Below are 22,278 nucleotides of genomic sequence, written 5' to 3' on the forward strand. Positions count from 1 at the left end.
TAAATTTGCAGAAATGTAAAGTTAAATCACATATTCAATAATACAATATTGTAAATTCTGCGAAGGCACTGTGGCCGACCTTTGCAGACGACATGACGTCACACCCACTCTGATTTTGGCGCTAAACTTTTGTGACTCGCGCGCCCTCTACATTTCCCTCATAACTTTTTTATCTTTTTCTTCTTTTTTCTACACATTGTTAACACACAACACAACAACGCATAATCTTTTTTCAGAAGCAATTTTGTTGTTTCGTCCAGTTATGGTTTCAAAGTAACGGCGTATTTACCGGATATTCCTCTACGTTCACCATTTTGTACGGCATCGTTTCTTTCAGCTGAATTTCTGATTTTCTGGAGAGAATTTGTCACAACAAAGTCTTTTTTTTCGAGTTTCACGGCCTGCTCGTTTATTTCGCTTTCGCAAAGCAGGGTAAAGCAATTATGACTGCAACGGCACAGCGGGTCAGGGAAAAGCAAAAGACTGGCGAGGTAAGTTGAGCTAACTTTTATCATTCACCACCATCCATAGGCATGTGTTGACGATTAGAAAATATAGTAAGCCCATCTTACACTTACACTTACAGGCTACATTTTTGTTTGAAAAAAGATGCAGTCCAGACTCCAAAGCAGAAGGCTTGTTTTATTTTTATTTTTTTAGTCAGTTTTTAATCAATGACTAGGCCTAGCTAGGCGCCTATAGTATTATTATAGACCTTTCTTTTGCAACGTCACAGCCCGAGTTTTTGCCAACCCAGATTGGAAAACTATGGAAAGCCGTAAGTGCAAATTAAGAAAACATCGCTATTTTTTGTACAATGTAACCAAATTTGTTGATTTTGTTAAAAACAAAACAAATAATTATGAGAGGTATTTTATTTTATTGAAAGTTTGCAGAAAATGCTGAATTTGGTTAAAACATCTGTTTTTAAGATTTAGTGTTTTACTAATAATATTAGGCCAACCATGCCAACCAAGGCGGTTTGTTTATCAACAAAAGAAAGGTCTATAGTTTATAAAGCCTAGCAAGGGGCTTTAGGGCCTACCTAGAAATGCTAGACGTGCATGACATGCTATTGCTACACTAGTCGTGACATGTTGTAAATTGTTTTAAAATTAATCAAGGCCCTCTACCATCATGACCATGTCCACTCTACAACTAGGCCTATACCTAACTTGATTCAAATGTTTAGTTTACTTTATGGAGGTGGGTTTTTTTTTGGTTAGGCCTATCAATTCATGTTGACTGTTGTCCAGACTATATTATTTTATCTTCCAGTATGCACTAATCCACCAATCAGAAGATCGAACTACGCCTACGGGGGATAAAAACATTACTACGAGTACGACCTCTGATTTATATCCTACTTCCTCTGTTTTTATTACACTGTGCGTATCGTAGCGTCATACGTTATCGACCCTCATATGTTTTCGGTCCCAAACTTTGATTCCCGTTTACCACGAGATTGTGCAAGCTGCACCGGCGACAGAAGCTATGCAGTTTACTCATAGTCTGTATTTTCATCAGATCAGACTCAATCATGCTGCGAAAAAAGTTTCCTGTCGTTGGTTATGCTCAAACATTTATAAAATGATTGATTTTTGGTACTAATCACTAGTACATTATTATGCCAACATTCAAATGAGTCAAAGAAACATCATCCAACCTCAAATGTTCAAAACAAAATTACTATCTGCTAGATTGAGTTTCATTCTGCTTTAGTCACTAGATGGATCATGTGAGGTCCTATTTGGGATTCTATGGTGTGCCAATATGGGGAAAATATTAAAATATTTTAAGTGAAAATTACCCAAATTTTTTTTGTTGGATTTACTGAATACTGTAATAAATTCCGATATAAGCGTAATAAATATTAAGTCTACATTAAAGAGAAAAATATCATAGATTGGTTTCTTAACTCCTGAAACCAAACATTACTGGTCTGAAATGGTGGAAAATGGATTGTTATGAAGTGTGTGTGTTTCAAGGGGGGGGGGGGGGGGGGGGTGTTTTACTTTCATGCCTTACGATATCTCTGGATTCTAAATATAGTAGCCAAAATGCCTTTGGACAAAAATGTAATTAAATTTGTTAAGTAGTAATTGAATAATTTTTTTGATTTATTTTGCACGCCATATATCCTCTGCTTACCAGTTTTCATGCTATTATGCCTTTTTCTTTGAATTGGAAAAAAAATAATGATGCCATATATCAACCGATGCCCTAATTATCTTCATTTGTTAATATTAAGTATGCAAACATGTATTAAAACTTGATGAACATTGAAATGTTCAAACCACACACCGATCTTCGATGACTTCAACTGGCCCCATTTGTTTCGAGTTTTTCCAGTTTTCACGGCAAACGAGAAAGTATGGTTTCCCGGTGAAGCCATACATGGAAGAAACATCTGCAGTGACTACAAGTGTTCTTTGAGACTCTGTGTATGACTGTATAGCCAGCAGTTGCCTTCATTTTATTCAAAATATTTTTTTATAATAAATTTTTTAAATTACCATGGAAACTTGCAAAAAATAATATAAAAAGTGTGAATAATTACTGGCTTCGAAATCTAATTTTTATTTATTTTTTTTATATTTTTTTTCTTAATATTTATAATAAAGCGTATAAATAAACAGTGATAATTGAATCAACAAGCTGATGTTTAAATTTTAATATTAATAATAGTATTGATAATGAGGGTTACAAAATAAAAATCTCCAAAAATATTAGAAAATGATATAAGGCACATGGCTTCTTTAAGCCTCGGTATTTTTTTTCCAGAATGCTCAGCAAAATATTCAGTCACATGATTTGATCATCGTGAATTGTGAATTGAAATAGTGTTTGATGAAACATTTTCGGTGGGCAAATATTTTCATATGGCCTCAACATTATGACATATTTTTGTACCTTGTAGAAATGCCTAAAATACCAAACTTTTTGCATTTACGAGAGCAAATAACCAGTGGAGCCTTACATGTTCCTAAGTTTTGGTCAAGGGAGAGGAGACTCTTTGCTTGGCAAATAAAACCACACAATATCTATCTACGGACTGTTTACATCGCGCACAGAGAGGTAAAAGATTTGCCACGATTTTAGGGACACCTTGAAAACAGGACCTCCTACGATACTAGCTTCTGAATATTCAATAAAATACCAACCAATGAAAGGTGTGAAAACATGTGACGTTGCTCCAATGTCGTGCATGCACAAGCACTGTTAATGGCGGACTGTCTCTCGCAATGTAAAACCAAAACTTGAAAAATTTCAACACACCATGAAGTGTAAGTGTTAATGTTAAAAAATTGGATAGATGATTTGAAGAAAAAAAAATTAGTTTTTGATTGTGAACAATTTTCCTGTTATCCTACTGAAAACACATGACACTAGGATATTGTGAAATATAATTTTGTCACGCTCCGTATACGGACAGTGCAAAAATTACATTCTCAACTTTGTCCGCGTGAAATAACACTCTGCAATTTTAAATTTTGCATGTTGCAAGTGAGACTGGAAGATCTGGCCGAGTTGGATATGGGCGCAGACGCGCTGTATTTTTTTTGTATTTCATGAGTGCGCGTGTGATAACTTATAATACGGAGATCCCAGCTAGTAGTATTAACCAGTTAACGAGTACCGTTTATTACTGGTTTACCATGTTTATGTTTACATTTATTTACATTTACGTTGGTTTACTCACGTCAGCAGGATCCATAAGTTTGGACGAAAAGCTAAGGCCAACTTTTAAGTTTTAGTAAGTTCCAGTAGCAAGTAGGCCTAGGTGGAACTAGAACTTAGAAGTCAAAAAGCAATTAGCTGGTGGCTGACAATTCACTTCACTGGGAAACAAAATGCATGACATATGCCAGATTGCGGGCTCTGTTCACAAATGGCTCAAAAGATTAATAATAATAATAAGATGAACCATTTTTATAGAGCGCATATCACAATCACGAAAAGTCCCTCTGCGCTAAGAGATGAAAACACAAGAGAAGCAAGGGTTAATAGATTGGCTCAAGATGGGCCATGATTGGCTCACGAGCCAAGACTGGCTCAATTGACTGAGCTTGACCATGTTGATGACTGAGCCAGTCTTGGCTCAATGTGAGCATGGTTAGCCAATCATCGTAGCCCATCTTGTTGGGCCAATCTTGTGAGCCATTTTGTGAACAGGGAGTCGGCATTTTGTTATCAAATTGTTTTTTACTGTGTGAGCCAGTTTTTTTCCAGTGTTGTTCATGATAAGCCCTATATGCTATTGTCTGATTGTATTTGTAATTTTCAATTTCTAGGTAGCGGCCTTAGCATGGTTGCTTTAAGAGAAGACTGAATTTATCATATGTATCTTTTTTAATTCTACCAGCCCACCAAGAACAAGATGCATTATAATTTCATGTCCTTTTTTTATTTTGTGCATTTATAATTTTAGTGGTCGTCTATCTTCCCAACGGAGCAGCTTTCTGAGACACAGTCTGCGTTGTTTGTCAAGAAGCTTTTAGCTGTTGCAGTATCTAATGTCATGTACTTGAGAACCATCTTTCCTGAGCATGCTTTTGGGGACAGATGCTTAGAAGGTGAGCTAATATTATAATTACTATAAATTACTTCATCAGGCACTTGATTTGTCAGGTTTTTTCAATCAATGGTCTCCCAGCACCATAAGATTTTCTTCAAAGAGGCAAACTTGCAAGGATAAGTCCAACTTTTTCATACGTTTTGCCCCAAATTTGAAACAAATCACAAGGGTTAAGTCCACTCTACACTGGACAGCAGGCTCAAGGCCAGGGCCCAATTTCTTCGAGCCGCACAAATTTGCCTTAGCTAAAAAAATCCTTGCTTAGTAAAATGAGATTACCACTCAATTGTTATTCTTACATAGTAAACAGCAGCTAAATATCAGTCACAATTGCAATGTATGGCATGGAATTTTGGCCTGTTTTGTGTGTAAAACAAGCAAGCTGTTTTCGTGCTGAGCAAATTTTGTGCTTAAGCAGCTCTATGAAATTGGGCCCTGTTTTGTTTCGGTGCCAGGCTAGTAAACTTTTGACAGACGAGACTGGCAGTGGAAGTCTTGTGCTTTCCATTGTCATCTTTTGTGCTGTATGTTTATTATGCCCTTTTTTGCCCTTTTTCCTGGATTTTCTGGGACTTTTTCAGATATGCCTTTTGTCAACAGCTATATTTTAAACTTTTGTGCTCTCCTGAACATCCCACTGTCGTTAACTTAAATTTTTAAATTTGTTTTTGATGTGTTTACGTACATGTGAATGTTTTACCAAACAAATATTATTAATAATATCATTTGAAGAATAATACCTCACTGTGTATTAGTGTAACAATGTTTATACTATCAAAAGCTCTCCATTGCTCATAGGCCTGCCAAGTAAGTTTTTATGCAAACAATTATTTTGAGTAACTATCAAAATTGATTTTAAGAAAGTTGCTCCACTCATTGCAGACTTGCATCTTAAGATTCTTAAAGATGACAGTGCTTGCCCAGGTGCCTGTCAGGTGATCAAGTGGGTCAAAGGATGCTTTGATGCGCTGGACAAAAAATATGTAAGTGATAAACATAACTTCATTAGTTAAGCACAGGTTTAACATTTTACAGGCATGCAACTCTTCCGCGGTTTTTTTTTAGCCCAATATATGCCTGGCATTTACTGTGTACAACTACAATCATGTAAAATAAGTCTAGTACATGCTAAAAATGCACCTAAGAGCATAATAAACCTCAACATTTTCTAGGGTACCATTGTGGGTATCATGTCCCGTGGCGTTTCGGCTGCCTCGCTCCGCACTTGCGTTGTGCCTTTGAAAATTGTCCTCTTTTTTTTTCAACGAGCAGTTGCATGCCTGATTTTAACAGAGAGTATACTCTTTGTACGGTGGGCTGTGCAGGGCAGGAGTGGCAGGAAATTCTGTTCCCCCATATGGCAAACTGTGTGCCCTCTTTTGAATCATCCTTCTCCAGCCCATGTTAGCTTCCCATATGGGGGACCGAATCTCCGGCAGACAGAATTCCTTGGGACACAGGCCTGCCCTGCAGCCGATTTCACGAACACTAGGATTGATCCTAACTCGAGTTAGGACGAGTAACCCGTCCTAACTTAGGATGGGTTCAACGTGTCCTACGTATTTGGATACGGAACTGACCCAGTCTTAAGTCCTAAGATTAATCCTAAGTTAGGAAGAGTTAGTTTGCCAGCACCCTCAGCAAAATACTGTGCTGCCCAGCACAAATTTCCCCAAGATTGCACAACTTTGGCACTGATGACCACATATCTAAACATGATACATATTTTAATGATTTTAAAGTTTTTGTGATGTATTTTGTAAGTTTTAAGTATTTTTGTTTAATGAATCCAACCGTATGTGGTTGCAAATAAATGTACATTACCTTTTACCTGGTGAACCTTTGTACCAATTGGTGAACTAAAGTGGATTTGGAGCACACCACTAAAATTGGTCTAGCTATAATAATAATATCGAAGTCTTATATAGCGCACGTATCTACCAAACAAGGTACTCAAGGCGCTGAGTATATACAAACTTTCTGAAAGATAGGTTATTGCAGTGATGAATTCTGAGACCCAATTATTTAGCACCTTATAAGGGCTTACAAGGTGCTACGGCGCATTAAGCAGCCACAACCAGGAACACCGGGGCGAACCCCTTCTCTTTTCGATAAGTGCACTGGGTTCTTTTACATGCGTTACACAACACATGGGACCAACGGCTTTACGTCCCATTCGAAGGACGAAGCAATGGTTAAGTGTCTTGCTCAAGGACACAGTGTCACGGCTGGGGATTCGAACCCACACTCTGCTGATCAGAAACACAAGAGTTTGAATTCGGTGCTCTTAACCGCTCGGCCACGCCACAACCTATACTGCTCTTCATTGTTCATAGGAAACATTTGGAAAAGGTTCAAGGCCAAGCATTAGTCAGCCAAGACAAATTCTTAACCTGTGCTAAGAAAAATTTGTATGAAACCAGGTACACCATTCTCCTTCATAGTGGCCCAGTGGTCAAACGCCAACTAAGATGTATAAGGACCAGTCCCCCCCCCCCAAAAAAAAAAAAAAAAATGGCTAGTTCATTGCTTCCAGGAGAAACCTTCATCAACTAAATGCACTGATTAATTATAAATGATGTCAAATTTTAGTCCCATCAATATAAACCACACTGAAGGATAATCCTAACATTTGATTTGCGGAAGAATCTAACGGCCTAGTGACAAACTAACGTCCGCTGGCTAGTGCAGTCACTGAATTAAGGACAAATTCTGTATAACTTTGCCTGTTAACGATACATGCATAGGGCTTTAAGCAAATTTGTGTAAAGTGCAACTATCATAAGCTGCATGGAATTTGGGTATGGCCATGTTTGATACTAGCTTTAAAAAAACTTATCGAATTTTCTAACTGAGTAAGAGTTCAATGTCAGACGTGCCATGTTCCTAAAAATATTTGAAATAACATATAATTTATTACATTTTCACTCTCCTTTATATAGCTTCGAACCTTGACGATTGGGGTAAGTAATGCTAATTCATTAGCCGTATTTTCTTCAAGCATGTAAAGGACAAGTTAGTTAACTACGAATAACAACAAGATACTATCTTGAAGATAGTATCTTCAAAGGTTTCTTTGAAAACAGATCAATATCTCAAGCTAAAATATTGTTCGCTTGTAAATGTTAGCCTTTTTAACTACTGTCGTGTACAAGCCTGTATGCTTCGTTTTTGAATGGGCAAGGGCACCAAGGCATTTTCTCTTTGGCAAAGGGCACCCTATGAGGAAATTGTAAATTTCTTCTGGAGCATTTCAAGGGCACCAAGGCAAATGGCCAGGGGCAACGTTGCCTTCGTGAAGTATCAGGCCTGCGCGTAGTTTTTTTAATTGAATTGAAAGTCTACTTGTGCTTTAAAAGCTGTATGATATATAGAGTGTAAAATTTACTAAGCTCTCTACCCGTGACAATAATACTTCAAGGAGGCAACAGAAAGCATTGCCAATTATGACCCCTGGACATTGCCTTGGTGCCCCTAATTGCAATGCTCCAGTCACGCTGACTTTTTCCCTTCTATTAAAGACACTGGACACTATTGGTAATTGTAAAAGACAAGTCTTCTCACTTGGTGTATCTCAACATATGCATAAAATAACAAACCTGTGAAATTTTGAGCTCAATTGGTCATCGAAGTTGCGAGATAGTAATGAAAGAAAAAACACCCTTGTCCCACGAAGTTGTGTGCTTTCAGATGCCTGATTTCGAGACCTCAAATTCTAAACTTGAGGTCTCGAAATCAAATTCATGGAAAACTACTTCTTTCTCGAAAACTTTGTCACTTTAAAGGGAGCCGTTTCTCACAATGTTTTATACTATCAACCACTCCTCGTTACCATGTCAGGTTTTATGCTTATAATTATTTTGAGCAATTACCAATAGTGTCCACTGTCTTTAAGGTTCACTTACTGAGAAAAAAAATTCCTGTAAAGCTTACTGAAAAGTTTCATGCCTGGTAACCAACCATACTTTGGTCTTTACTATTAAAAACCTGTTTAACACATTTCCATTCTTTGTTTTTATAACAGATTTATGTGGATCCAAATGAGCCTGATGTAAGTTTTAGAAAAGATTCAGTTTTTCTCTCACAACCATTTTGAAATAAACATACATTATTTTGTAGAGAATTTCTCTACTTGCCAAATATTTTTTGGTTGAAAAAAGAAAAGTTTACTTGAGTGGGACTAAATAAACGAGCCAGCTCTCTATGATTAAACGAGGTGTATTTAGCCTTGAATGTTGATGCCCTCCCCATTTTATCAATATCTTTTTTTCAACCCCAAACTATTAAAAAATACATAGATGTTTCAGTTTGCCTTGTAGTTTATTACTTGATTTGCCAATATGAAATAATATGCCAAATAATTTCATTACATACAAGTTAACATAGTGTGGCTTGGTGCTTTCTTTGCTTTGTGTGACACATTTTACAATAAGGGATGTTTATTTTGTATTCATAAATACCTCAGACAGTTTCGCTATTCCTATTGGTGGAGAGTGCGTCACGTGGGTGGGTATAAACCTTTGTTTATGACCAGTAAAAAGTGTTGAAACATGGGCGTGACACGCGAGCTTGCACCTGTTCTTATAAGACAGTTTCTTCATTCCTATTGGTCGAGAGCAACGGCTGAAACAGTTGTGCCACTTCATGCGATACACGCGACGCGCACAGCATGCCCTTATAAGGAGTTGTTTACCCGAGGGCGGCGGAGGGCTTTACCATTTCATAGCAGGAGGGGTGTTGTGTTGAAAGAAATCATTGAACAATTTTTTGCATTTATTTACCTTTTGACCAAAAAGTGTTGATGTTTTTGACCGAAAAGGTATTTATGAATGGGAATCAAAGTGTGTTGAATCACCTCTTCACCACACATTGATTCCCTTATTGTAATTCAATATTATGGATATTAAACTTCACTATGATTTGACATTATTTTATTTCAGAAAATCATTGAGTCTTACACATTTAAATTTTCCTATGAGGGCTGTGGAATCACCATATACAGGTAGGTCAGGAAATTCAGTGTAAAACATACTACAAGAGAAGGCAGGCTTGAGGTTTTTTTTTTGGGGGGGGGATGAATCCATAAGACACAAGAGCAATTGTATCTCAGATCTTTTACTGGACCAGTTTTTCAAAAGACCAGAATCACATTGAAAAAAGGACCATAACCAAAAGAGAAAGACAATTTGAACAGGTGAACAGCTTTTTAAAATAATCTAAATTAAAGGAACTGGACACTATTGGTAATTGTCAAAGACCAGTCTTCTCACTTGGTGTATCTCAACATACATTGTACTCAACCAGTTTGCTTCGGGATTAAGAATCCTTTTCCCTTTAGTTTTTTGCACTCAATAATAATAAATTACAAAAATCTGCAGCAACTGTTTTGTTAGCAAAAACGAATTCTCAAAAACTGTAAGTTTAAAGGCAGTGGACACTATTGGTAATTGTCAAAGACTAGCCTTCACAGTTGGTGTATCTCAATATATGCATAAAATAACAAAACCTGTTAAAATTTTAGCTCAATTGGTCGTCGAAGTTGCGAGATAATAATGAAAGGAAAAAACCCTTGTCATACGAAGTTGTGTGCTTTCAGATGGTTGATTTCGAGACCTCAAATTCTAAATCTGAGGTCTCAAAATCAAATTCGGAGAAAATTACTTCTTTCTCAAAAACTGCGTTACTTCAGACGGAGCCGTTTCTCAAAATGTTTTACACTATCAACAGCTCTCCATCGCTTGTTACCAAGTAAGATTTTATGCTAATAATTATTTTGAGTAATGACCAATAGTGTCCACTGCCTTTTAAGAGAAGATGTCTTGTGGAGACATGTAAGTGAACTTTGATACAAAAATACTTAATTGAAAAATTTACTGCTGGACTTAGATTTACTGGCCCGGTGCTAAAATTACTGGCCTACGGTCCAGTGTTAACTTCAAGCCCGCGCCTCCCCCCCACCACCACTACGAACAAAATCTAATTGTAAAGTCTGGTGGTGGTTTTTTGTGTGTGTTTTTTAAACCAGGCAGTGTTCTAGGCTATTTTATTAGGAGTAATACACGGTGGATGAGGATACTGTTTTGAGCCAGCAGAATACTTTACAATACTTGTGCAGTCTTCTTTTCAGAGTAATTTACTTTTGTTTGATCAAATCTCTCATGCACAACGTACACTTTGTTTTCTAGAAATGACAAGAAGCTTGCCTCAGCAACTACTGAAGCGGAGACTAAGAAGGCAACCACTCGTCTTCTCCGTACCATTGTGGTCCTGACACAGAGTCTGAAATCACTGCCTGATGATGTCATTCTAACCATGAAGCTACTGTATTACGATGATGGTAATTTCATTTCTCCCTCTCACATGCCTGGACTTTCATCTTTATGGGTGCTGCGTTTGATTAGCTTCCCTGTGTCGACCCCGCAGTGCTCACTCAGGTGAGCCCCTGACAAAAGCTAAATCGAACGATCACTCACCCTCTCGTGGTGACATCATGCACCTTGGGCTAACCCCATGTGACCCACTCCACAAGCAGCCCTGGCACTTTGGGCTGACCTGGGTGAGCCCCTGGAATGATGCTCAAGCTATGTACCGGGGGCAGACCGGGTCGACCCAGGGAAGCTATAATCAAACGCACCCTTAGAGGCCATCTTCATTTTGCGATTAGAAAATCTTAATATCTATGAGAATTTGTTTATACATGTAAGTAGCTCCAAGGCCAAAACGAGGGGCAGCAGAGGTCATGGTCTCCAAATAGTTCCAGACCTTCTGTCACGTCTGTAGACAGTATTGATACAGGCCTGGAATAACATGAAGGCCATCCTCTTGTGTCATTGCTATATGACCTTGGTGCCCCTTCAAAAAATTCCCATAGATTTAAAGACCTTCCAATGGAAGTGTCCTTTGCAAAATGGAAACGGCCTTGCTGCCTCAAAATGGAATTCAAGACCTTAGATTTTAAACAAAATTATGTTCACAAGTTGTCTATGAGGCTGGTAAAGTTTTGTTTCTAATCTGTTGAGAATGAATACTTGCTCGTGAAACAAATAAGATAAATCTGCTCTTAATGTTTGTTCAATTGAAAACAGTTCCCAGGGAAAAGACTGTTCCCTGGGAGTATTATCACGGTGTGAAAAGGTAAACCGAATTCTTTCAGGAAAGGGACACGGAACATAACTACCTCTTCTCATCTAGAGGGCATCCTATTCATCAAATGATGTCAAGTGCAGAAGGTCTATTCACTACTCGGTATCAGCATTCAGTGCACAAAACATTTTGAGCCTAAACCTTTTGCTATACCCGATATCTTGACAAAATCATTATTATTATTTTTTTTTAATGTAGGTCACCCAACATCAACCCAAATCAACGGCCATTATAGGGGCACATTGCCACCTTCTCCTGGGGCTCAAACCAACTGTTACCCCCCCCCCCTTACAGTCTGCAAGGATGTAAGAATGGATATCACCCAATAACAAAGACTATGACATTTGAAGGCTACTGCAGATGAATAAGTGTAGTATAAACAACTAATTTAGACTTCTTTTTTTTTCTTTTCTTTTTTCAGTGACTCCAGCTGATTATGAACCTCCTGGTTTCCAAGCGTCAGAGTCTGATGCTTTTTATTTTGAAGAGGAGCCCATGAATGTCAAGATTGGAGATGTGTCAACTGTAAGTACTTACACTAGTGTGTTTCACTGAAAGTACTTAGTACTTACACTAGTGTGTTTTATGTAAAGCATTTGGGTAGGCATTTTAATTAAGAACATTGGAAGAGCATTATTTCTTGTAATCCATAATCAATAAGAACAGGGATTGTTCCTGAATCTTCAGAAAGTTCCCTGAAAACAAACAAATCATTCAAATATATTCTGATGAACAAAATATCAAAGCCTCCCTGATTATGGCAACTTTTCCCTTTAATGTTATTTTAAATATTACCCTAATTGTTGAACAAACACGCCCTGATTACACAATGCAAATGTTGGCAGCTCTGTAATAGGTCCTAACTACATTTCCGTGTAAATAACAAACAGTAGATTAAAGACACTGGACACTAGTGGTAATTGTCTCAAAGACCAGTCTTCTCACTTGGTGTATCTCAACATATGCATAAAATAACAAACCTGTGAAAATTTGAGCTCAATCAGTCGTCAAAGTTGCTAGATAATAATGAAATAAAAAAAATATATTGTCACACGAAGTTATGTGCGTTTAGATGGTTGATTTCGAGACCTCAAATTCTAAATCTGAGGTCTCGAAATCAAAATCGTGGAAAATTACTTCTTTCTCGAAAACTATGGCACTTCAGACGGAGCCGTATCTCACAATGTTTTATACCATCAACCTCTCCCCATTACTCGTCACCAAGTAAGGTTTTATGCTAATAATTATTTTTTACCAATTACCAATAGTGTCCACTGCCTTTAAGTGCACAAATTGGTTTTTACCTTTACGCCAAACCTTTTAAATATCAAAAGCTGTTGAAATGACACGCGGGGAATTTTTTGAGCTGATCAGTTGATTTCCTTATTTTAAGTTTCTTATTAGCTGTGCAGTTGAAATTGAAAACACAGTACAAAGTCGCAGCACCTGGGATTACCCTAGCCCGGCATGCCATAACTATCAAGAGTGCTCCGGACTTGTGTTCAAGACATCGCCAATAAAATTTGTGTGTTCACATTCTGAATATGAAAAAGAGTCTGCTTCTCATCTGGCAATTACTCAAAATTATTACAAATTTATCCCATTATTTGAAATTGTTTTAAAAAGTTACTGTGATATGGAATTTTATGTGCGAGTTCTCATCGGTTCTAAATGAAGCTACATTTCACATTACTGTTGCATCTTACTTTACAAATAAATGTTATTTTTTTCTGATTTATGTCCATGGCTGCTCATCAACACTACTACAGTCATTCCACACGTGAGTAACTTATTATTTTTCTCATATCTTGACAATGACCAACTGGAGCTGTTTATAACCGGCTGGCTTCCGCATGTGAGGCGCGCAAGCTAACGTACGCCAATATTATCACACGGAACGCAATTCATAGCTATTAGTAACGGAGCGTAATTTAAGTGCGCGCACGCATTCACACAACCCACGGGCATCAAACAGATTCTTCACAAAGTTTGTGAAAAAAATATTTCAAACCTCAAATTTTCAATTGTTTTTTTTTTTTTTTTTTTTTTAACAACAGGTCATTCATGAATGGGAATAAAAGAGTAGTGACTCGTTCTTAAACGTCTGTTTAAAACCTTGCAGGGTCATTGCCGTGCGATAAAGACCCTCCCCTTCGGCTCGGCCTTTATCACACGGCAATGACCCTGCCGGTTTTAAACGGCCGTTAAGAACTCGTCGCTACCCTTTTATTCCCTTATTTAAGAAGTCACTGCATTTTCTTTCTTGTGAAGTGTCAAGCTCCGCATCAAGACTGATCGCAAACAGTTTGAACTGAAAGACAATGAAAAAGACGAAGAAGATGACATTGCTATGGAAACTGACAAGCAGGATGTGGTCAGTAACAATGCATTGGATGAGGAGGGTGACGAGGAAGACTGTAATAAGTCAGAGGTAAGAAAATCAGATTCTCAAAATGTAATATTCTTAAAGGTTTTGGGTACTTTTACGACTCAAAACGCAAAAGTCCAAAATAATGGTGGTACAAAGCTCCCCTTAAAATATTACTTGCTGAAGTTCTGTAGTTTTTGAGAAACAGGTTTTAAAAACTTCACGAAAAGTTTGTTAACATGTGCAAGAGATTTATGTGAATCTCTTGACATTGCCCTGTGATTTTCACTTTTTTTTCTCTCAAAATCTTGGTGACAACTATGAAGATGAAACTTCTTCAGGTAAATTATATTAATATAGACCACAAGGGAAACTGACTGGGTAAATTTGAAATGATTTTTGGGGTTGAACAAAGAATTGACTAGAGTAAAATTCAAGCCAACACCGGCACGTTTCCTTAGGTCGTTGGTTCGAATCCCACTCTAGTCAATTCTTTGTTCAACCCCAAAAATCGTAAATTATATTACAACTATCTTTCTTCACAGCGAGTAGGGATCCATGTCATGGTCAAAAGCTTGATCTACAAAAGAGATCAAAACCCTTTAAAGGCACTGAACATGTCTGGTAGTTACTCAAAATATAGCTTAGCATAAAAACTTACTTGGTAACAAGCAACAGAGAGCTATTGATAGTATAAAACACGGTGAGAAACGACTCCCTTTGAAGTATAGCTAAGTTTTTGAGAAAGAGGTAATTTCTCACTAAAATACTTGAATAGATTGCAGCTCTAGAAGCACACACATTCTGCAACAAGGGTGTTTTTTCTTTTTTTATACATACGATGGGATACACCAAGTGAGAATACAAGTCTTTGACAATTACCAAACGTGTCAGGGCCTTAATAAAACCTAAAAAGTCTGTTTCTTTTTTAGTCGGCACCCATTTAGGTCAGCCCTTTTATTCAAAACAATGTCTCCAATTTGTTTTAATATCATATACCATGTATATTTATGTTGAAACTCAAAACTGGATGGGGTTAAGTAAATTAGTCTATTCCATTTAAACACTTAATACTTCTAAACTGTCTTAAGCAAAATGCCCTACAGACCACTAAAGAAAATCCACCTGTCCAAGAAAAAGATGCAAGTTCTGGGAGAAGACAGCAGCAAGGGGAGTCGGAGGATTGCAGTGATGTTCCAATGAACAGTCCACATCGTCCTGGTAAGAATTATTATTTATTCATTTGGAAATAAAGGTTGCACTGCTCAAATTTCAGGTTTATTTGTTCCACAGTAAAACATAACAAATGTAAATTAAAAAATGGAGACAGTTATTACTGTGTCAGTTTGCCTTGTGGTTTGAAATTTGAAATTATAGAGATGAGAATAAAGTGAATGTGATAGAGCAACGGGATCTATTACAAAGAAGCAAAGCTTGCTGTATTATAATAAAACCTAGGTTTAAACAATCGCTGCTTATACACAGTCCACACTGTGGAGTTTGCTCTGTCACTTCATCTTTGCTTAACTGCCCAATGTGATCGTTCACTATTTCAAAAATGAAAAGTACAAACAATGAGATCTGAGTTGTAATTTATTTTTGTGAAAATATTTTGGGAGATTTGAACCAGGATCTCTGAACAATTTCACTTGATAAGGCTCTACCAAGTTAGCTATTAACACAATTGGTGGTAAAGCGCTGACATGTTAATCTGTAGGTATCGGTACTTGATTCAAATCCTGATCTAGTAAATTTGTCTTTGTTCAATACCGAGTTATTAAAATTTACCAAGCAGTAATAAACTTCATATTTCGTGCATCTCCAAGCTAATTCCCATCATTATTGGTAATATTGTCAAAGACCAGTCTTCTCACTTGGTGTATCTCAACACATGCTTTAAATAACAAACCTGTGAAAATTTGACCTCAATCGGTCATCGAAGTTGTACATAATAATGAAAGAAAAAACACCCTTGTCACACGAAGTTGTGTGTTTTTGCATCTGAGGTCTCAAAATCAAATTCGCAAAAAATTACTTCTTTCTCGAAAACTATGTTACTTCAGAGGGAGCCGTTTCTCACAATGTTTTATACTTTCAACCTCTCCCCATTACTCACTACCAAGTAAGGTGTTATGCTAAAAATTATTTTTAGTAATTACCAATAGTGTCCACTGCCTTTAAGCAGCATGTTACATCGGGGTTCAGCTTTCTCCAGAAGACGATCAGAAGATATATCGGAACGTCAAGTTAAAACCAACGGTTCTTTTCAGAACCAGCCAACTCATTTAGAGATTATCATTACATGGTGTTACCGCAAACCTTACTATATCGTTTTCCACCATGCAAAGTTTCAAATCCTGCTTAACTTGATATTTGTTGAAATGTTGTTCTAATAGCAAAAGAGGATGGGGCGTCGACCCCTGCTTCATCCATCAACATGCCACTCATGAATGAAGAGATAGAGGAAAATACTGTAAGATGCCCTTGTGAATGTAATGAGGTAAGATCAAACACAACAACCAAGGACCCCATAATTTTAAACAAATAAATAAAATAAAAAGTTGGGCTGTATGATCACTACTGTTGCAATGAGCAGGCATAAAAATATTCTTATTTTAGTTTAAAACAATAAAAATAAAAACCTGTACACAAACAATACCTATTACAAAAACAGTTTTGAACAATTAAATATTTATGTTTTTGAAAGAGAGAAGCACTGTCAAAAGCTCACCATACTATGGTTACCATACTAAAAGCAAAACAAAAAGTTAATTGCAAATAGTTAATTCCTGCTTTGGATAAACTTTATGCTGCACGTGTTCAGAAGAAATCTAGATCTATTATTTCAGATGAATTTCACCCTGCGAATAGTTTGTTTGAATTAATGAGATCAGGTAAGCGATATAGAGCGATCAGAGCTGACTCCAACCGTACTCGCAATAGTTTTTATCCCAGTGCAATAAGGTTACTTAACGATTAATTCTTTTTAATTTGTTTTGGGGGTTTGCAATTTTGTTCTGTTATTGTCTCTCTCGTCATATTGTGCGCATACTGTTTATTTGTTCGTTATTGTATGCCTATGTGGTTTTAGGGTTTTCTGTATTTTTGTAATTTTGGTATTTGTTGATATTTTTAGACTCGCAAGCCGAAGTGAATTTCACTGTATATGTATTTATATGTGTGACAATAAACAATTGAATTGAATTGAATTGAATTGCCTAACATTTTGAATAGTCTTTCCCGGAGGCTAAATGATGACAACAACACACATTAACACATTACACACAAACGCATTCAATTGGACAGGAATGAAAAGAGAAGGAGGCACAAAGCTTACAGAAAGCAAGAAATGAACCGGAATTTACCAAAAGGCGTTATTTCTCTATTCAGGATGATGGCTTAATGATTTGCTGTGAGGAGTGCAGGATGTGGCAACATGCTGTGTGCTTTGCTATCATATCTGAGGACAATGCCCCAAAGAAGCACATTTGTGACCAGTGCAGCAAGGTATTTGTAAAACTCGTAAACTCATTTATAGTTTGGTGGAAATTTTCACGCTCTTTGGTCATTCTTGATGCAGCAATGGTTTGTTTTTAATAGTGATTAGAGTGTGCTTAACTCTTTGGTGCCTGTTTTTTTTTACATTTTATTTGTTTATTATTAAATTAAAATTACCTGCCTCTTTCCTATCTGCTATAGGCTCTAGCCAATAATACTTGCCAAGATATAGCTGTAGCGCAAATAAAAGGTGTACCATTCTATTTAGCCCCATTACTCAACCAATATTACATGTGTTGAACTTCCCTCTAGCAGGGCACTGCATTTTTCTCTGGGAAGGGCACTCTGAGGAAAATTAACATTTGTGTTGGAGCTTTTAAAAGGGCACAACAGCAAAACCACAGGGCACCACAGGAATTGCAATGGGTACCATGGGTTGACTCAAGGCCGCACATTGCATACATGGAAATAATGACCACACGCATTGTGCAGGACTTGGAAGTACACGCAGGCCACAGAGGCCTTTCCTTCCGTTAGCTTTTGGTCTTGGTGCCCCTGCAAAAGTTTCCCAGTGACTTTAAGATTTTCAAAGGGAATTGCCCTTTGCAAAATAGAAATGGCCTTGCCCTTTCATCATTTCTCCTTTAAATCGATAACACCTTGTAGCACCATGTAAACCCTTACAAGGTGCTATATAATTGGGTCTCAGAATCCATCACTGCAATAACCTATCTTTCTGAAATTTTGTACATACTCAGCGCCTTGTTGAGTACCTTGTTGGTAGATACGTGCGCTATATATAAGACTTCGATATTATTGTGTGGAATCTCTCCTAGATTGTACCTCACTCAGTCAAGGCCACAGACCCCTACCTGATGACCCTAACGCCTGTCATGCTGCAAGCAACCTGTCTCTGGCGCCGCACTTTGCTCGCTGCACTAGAGGTAACCCGCATACAGATCCCAGTGTTTTCCCGTCGTCTTGGGGTTGAGATAACCGTTGCTCATGGACTCATCAATCGTCTTGAGAAGGAAGGATATTGCCATAGTGCTAACAAAGGGAAGAGGTTAGTAGAGATAATTCCTTTGGCATAGCCTTGCATTTGAGGCCATCTTGTCCTCGGACTAAAGCTGCCTTGGTGCCAAAAGTGTGTTTAGGGCGGTATACTCAGTACTTTTCTGAGTTTTGTGAAGAAAAATCTCAGCCGATTACTCGGGTGGGATTCAAACCCACGACCTTTGCAATAGAGGAATGAATAAATGATCCTTTTTTAAAAAACTTTAAAAATGCACTTTCCTTAAAAATGCAGACTTGGCAAAGTTGTGAATAGGGAGAAACTTCAGTCCGAAGGTCTCAAGAAATACTTTGAGAAGAAGACCAAAGGAGAAGAAACTTCATCCAAGAAAGCCGAGCAACGAAAACTCAATCAGAGCGCCTTGAGAGAGGAAAAGTCAGACAAGCAAAAGCTAAAACCGTCTCAGGTAAAGCCAAACATAATAACATTGTGGCTAGATTTCAGTCCTATAATTAGGAATAAAAATCCAGAGCCTAACTTTTGATCGGCACTTACGCCATGGAAGATATGTGGTTTTTACTAATGTCTTCATTGAATGTATGATAAGCTGACGAAAAGCTCCTAGAATACAGTTTTCAATGACAGTATTTGCTGAGCTGCTTTTTTTTTAAATTGCTAGTATTGTTATTCTTTCTATTCAATCACAGGACTTTTAGTTGTACATTACTATTAGACATTCATTCATTCAGTTGATGCGGAGCATCAGATGATGGCCCTCAAAACAGTTACCTGCTAATCTCAGCCTTCTTGCCCTAGTCTTGGTGCTAACTCTCGGTAGTCCACCGTAGAGCTCCAGGCATATTAGACATAAATTTTGTTTAGCTGGATGGTCTCCTTAAAGGCACTGTAATTGTCAAAGACACAGTGTTGGTGTATCCCATCATAACAATAAAATAACAAGCCTGTGAAAATTTGGGCTCAATGGTCATCGAAGCTGCGAGAAAATGATGAAAGAAAAAACACCCTTGTTCGTCGAATTTGTGTGCTTTCAGATAGGAATAAAAGACTTCAAGCTAGAAGTCTATTAATATTTTAGTGAGAAATTACCTCTTTTCTCAAAAACTACGTTACTTCAGAGGGAGTTGTTTCCCACAATGTTTTATACTATCAACAGCTCTTCAATGCTCACTACCAAGTCAGTTTTTAAGTTAATATTTGTTTTAGTAATTACCAAACGTGTACCTTCCCTTCAAAGGGAGTCTTTTGAAAAGGGTGGCATCATACTTACTAGTTAAATTTCCATTGTTTCATAGTTCTGAGCTTGCGCACATTTTCGAGAACAATGGATTCACCTGGTTTGCTGCCACCTATCATTCACCAAAAGTCTACCATGTACCCAGCTGGAATCACTGACGCTAGTCCATTCATAGTCTTTCCAGTACTACTGCTTTCAATAAATTTTGATATTTTTGTTCAAGAGATTATAAGGTACAATTTCCCTAAATCATTACTTTTAATGCCCTCATTTGTTAGATTGACAAGCTAGCCGAGCAGACTGCTGATTTGAACGTCTCTGGACGCAAGCTCCGATCAAAGCAACCTCCTTCCAAGGAATCCTCTTCTTCGTCTCTGAAACCATCTAAGCCGAGTGAACCAATCAAAGAAGGAAAGAAAACACAGAAGAGAGCAGTGTCTATAAACGATGATGTAAGAATATACTAAAGACTCATTAATACAGAAATACCTGACTGTTTTATATACTAAAGACTCATTAATACAGAAATACCTGACTGTTTTATATACTAAAGACTCATTAATACAGAAATACCTGACTGTTTTATATACTAAAGACTCATTAATACAGAAATACCTGACTGTTTTATATACTAAAGACTCATTAATACAGAAATACCTGACTGTTTTATATACTAAAGACTCATTAATACAGAAATACCTGACTGTTTTATATACTAAAGACTCATTAATACAGAAATACCTGACTGTTTTATATCACTTTACATTGGAACATCATCTTGAGTTTGGCTTCTTTGTTGTATATTCTGTAGGTATGTATGTATGTATGTAAGAATACTAACAGAGCTTTTCAAAGTTTGTTTGACACTTTAGCAGACATTGTTGTTTCTCATCAGGAGTGTTCAGGATTTTAAGATTTTCTCAACGCCTCCGTGGGCTTTCAGATTTTGTTGAAAGAAGGGAAGCACACCAAATGGAGGAATAAATAAATGTGTCCATTTTGTATATTGTGGCCAAAGCAGGGCCCTGGGTCTACCCCGCGGTGCTCACTCGGGTGAGCCACTGACAAGAGCTAATCGAACGATCACTCACCCTCTCATGGTGACGGCATGCACCTCGGGCCAGCACCCAAGTGACCCACTCCACAAGCAGGGCACTGGGGGCTGACCCGGGTGAGCCCCTGGACTGACGTCAAAGCTATTCGAACACACCGGGGGCAGACCGAGGTCGACCCAGGGAAGCTAAATGAACACACCCTATATAAGCACAAAAAGTATCTAAGCGCAACATGCAGACTTGGATGTACAAACAACTCTTATGAATTTACCCTATTAATTAAAAATTCATTAATTAATTGAATTCACAGTGTTGAATTTATATTTTTGTCAGTGTTATTACTGTGGCAATTGACATAAACAATAGGAATTCAGGGTCTTTAACAAAAGTATTTTGTGTGCAATTTCACGATTCATGTGCAATAAAGTTTGAGTCAGTATTAAAGCCATTGGACCCTTTCGGTAAACAGTATTGTACAAGGCCCACACTTCGTGTATCACAACTTCTATATCAAATAACAAACCTGTGAAAATTTGGGCTTAATCGGTCATCGGAGTTGGGAGAAAATAACGGGAAAACCCACCCTTGTATCCGCGCGTTTCGCCGTGTCATGACATGTGTTTAAAATAAATCCGTAATTCTTGTTACCGAGAATTGATATTGTTTTACTGTTTTCTCAAAAAGTAAAGCATTTCATGGAATAATATTTCAAGAGAAGTCTTTCATCACGACCTTCTGTAAACCCTGTAAGTTATTTGTAAATCTGTGATTTTTTTTTTTTCTGTACCGAAAGGGTCCAATGGCTTTAAACGACTAGAAACTTGTTTTGTTTTTTACTTTCATTACTCTGTTGTTTGTTTTTTATTTATAAAATATTGCTACTTTCCTCACACTATTTGACCTCACTTTTTCTCCCACAGAGTTATGAGTTTGAGTTAGCAAGCAGCCAAGACCCAGAGTATCATCAGCAAGCTGTGCGTAGCAGCAAAAGACACAAGTCTAGCATCGTTACAAGAACTGTGTTGGTTTGAGTGCAGCAGGTAAACAAACAACAAGGGTTATTTTGATTTTATTTTTATTTTATTAAACTTAACACTGGCATAAAAATATAAATAAACAAGACGATACATAAAGAAACAATGAATCAAAATAGCTTTAAAATACCAAGCCAGTGAGTGGCGAGGAGGAACAGGTGACCGGAACCTCTACAAAGCCGTCCTGCCACAAAGAATGTTCCCTGAAACCCACCCAACAGTTAAAAACCACCCATCCCACTGTAATAGCAGCTGTCTGTAGAATAAAGCTTTTTGAAAACCATTTCACTTTGACACAATGTGGTTATGGGAAAAAATACCAGTTTTTATA

General features: G+C 37.5%; 1 protein-coding gene across 3 annotated transcripts; it reads left to right on the top strand.

Moving 5' to 3' along the window:
- The first annotated feature begins 181 nt into the window (after positions 1–181).
- LOC117304951 (HORMA domain-containing protein 1-like) lies at positions 182–22,022 on the top strand. Of its 3 annotated transcripts, none has more exons than XM_033789597.1 (17): positions 182–491; positions 4,433–4,577; positions 5,462–5,562; positions 7,522–7,542; positions 8,604–8,630; positions 9,520–9,581; positions 10,765–10,916; positions 12,144–12,247; positions 13,492–13,502; positions 13,994–14,153; positions 15,182–15,311; positions 16,487–16,590; positions 17,481–17,597; positions 18,425–18,654; positions 18,898–19,069; positions 20,137–20,310; positions 21,834–22,022. In XM_033789597.1, exons 1-17 carry the CDS (start codon positions 444–446, stop codon positions 21,942–21,944), a joined length of 1,869 nt encoding a protein of 622 aa, XP_033645488.1. In that variant the 5' UTR covers positions 182–443; the 3' UTR covers positions 21,945–22,022. The 3 variants fall into 3 exon arrangements, with proteins under 3 accessions (XP_033645488.1, XP_033645489.1, XP_033645490.1); XM_033789598.1 differs by having other exon boundaries at positions 15,197–15,311; XM_033789599.1 differs by lacking the exon at positions 182–491 and adding an exon at positions 1,172–1,206.
- Positions 22,023–22,278: the final 256 nt, after the last annotated feature.

This window comes from Asterias rubens, chromosome 22 (genome assembly GCF_902459465.1).
Source record: "Asterias rubens chromosome 22, eAstRub1.3, whole genome shotgun sequence".
Taxonomy (NCBI): domain Eukaryota; kingdom Metazoa; phylum Echinodermata; class Asteroidea; order Forcipulatida; family Asteriidae; genus Asterias; species Asterias rubens.

Excerpts from the sequence above, each read along its gene's own strand:
- LOC117304951 (XM_033789597.1), top strand. The coding sequence starts at position 444 with ATGACTGCAACGGCACAGCGGGTCAGGGAAAAGCAAAAGACTGGCGAG. Across the intron at positions 4,578-5,461 it reads TGGGGACAGATGCTTAGAAG|ACTTGCATCTTAAGATTCTT; the intron begins GTGAGCTAATAT and ends CACTCATTGCAG. Across the intron at positions 17,598-18,424 it reads TTTGTGACCAGTGCAGCAAG|ATTGTACCTCACTCAGTCAA; the intron begins GTATTTGTAAAA and ends AATCTCTCCTAG.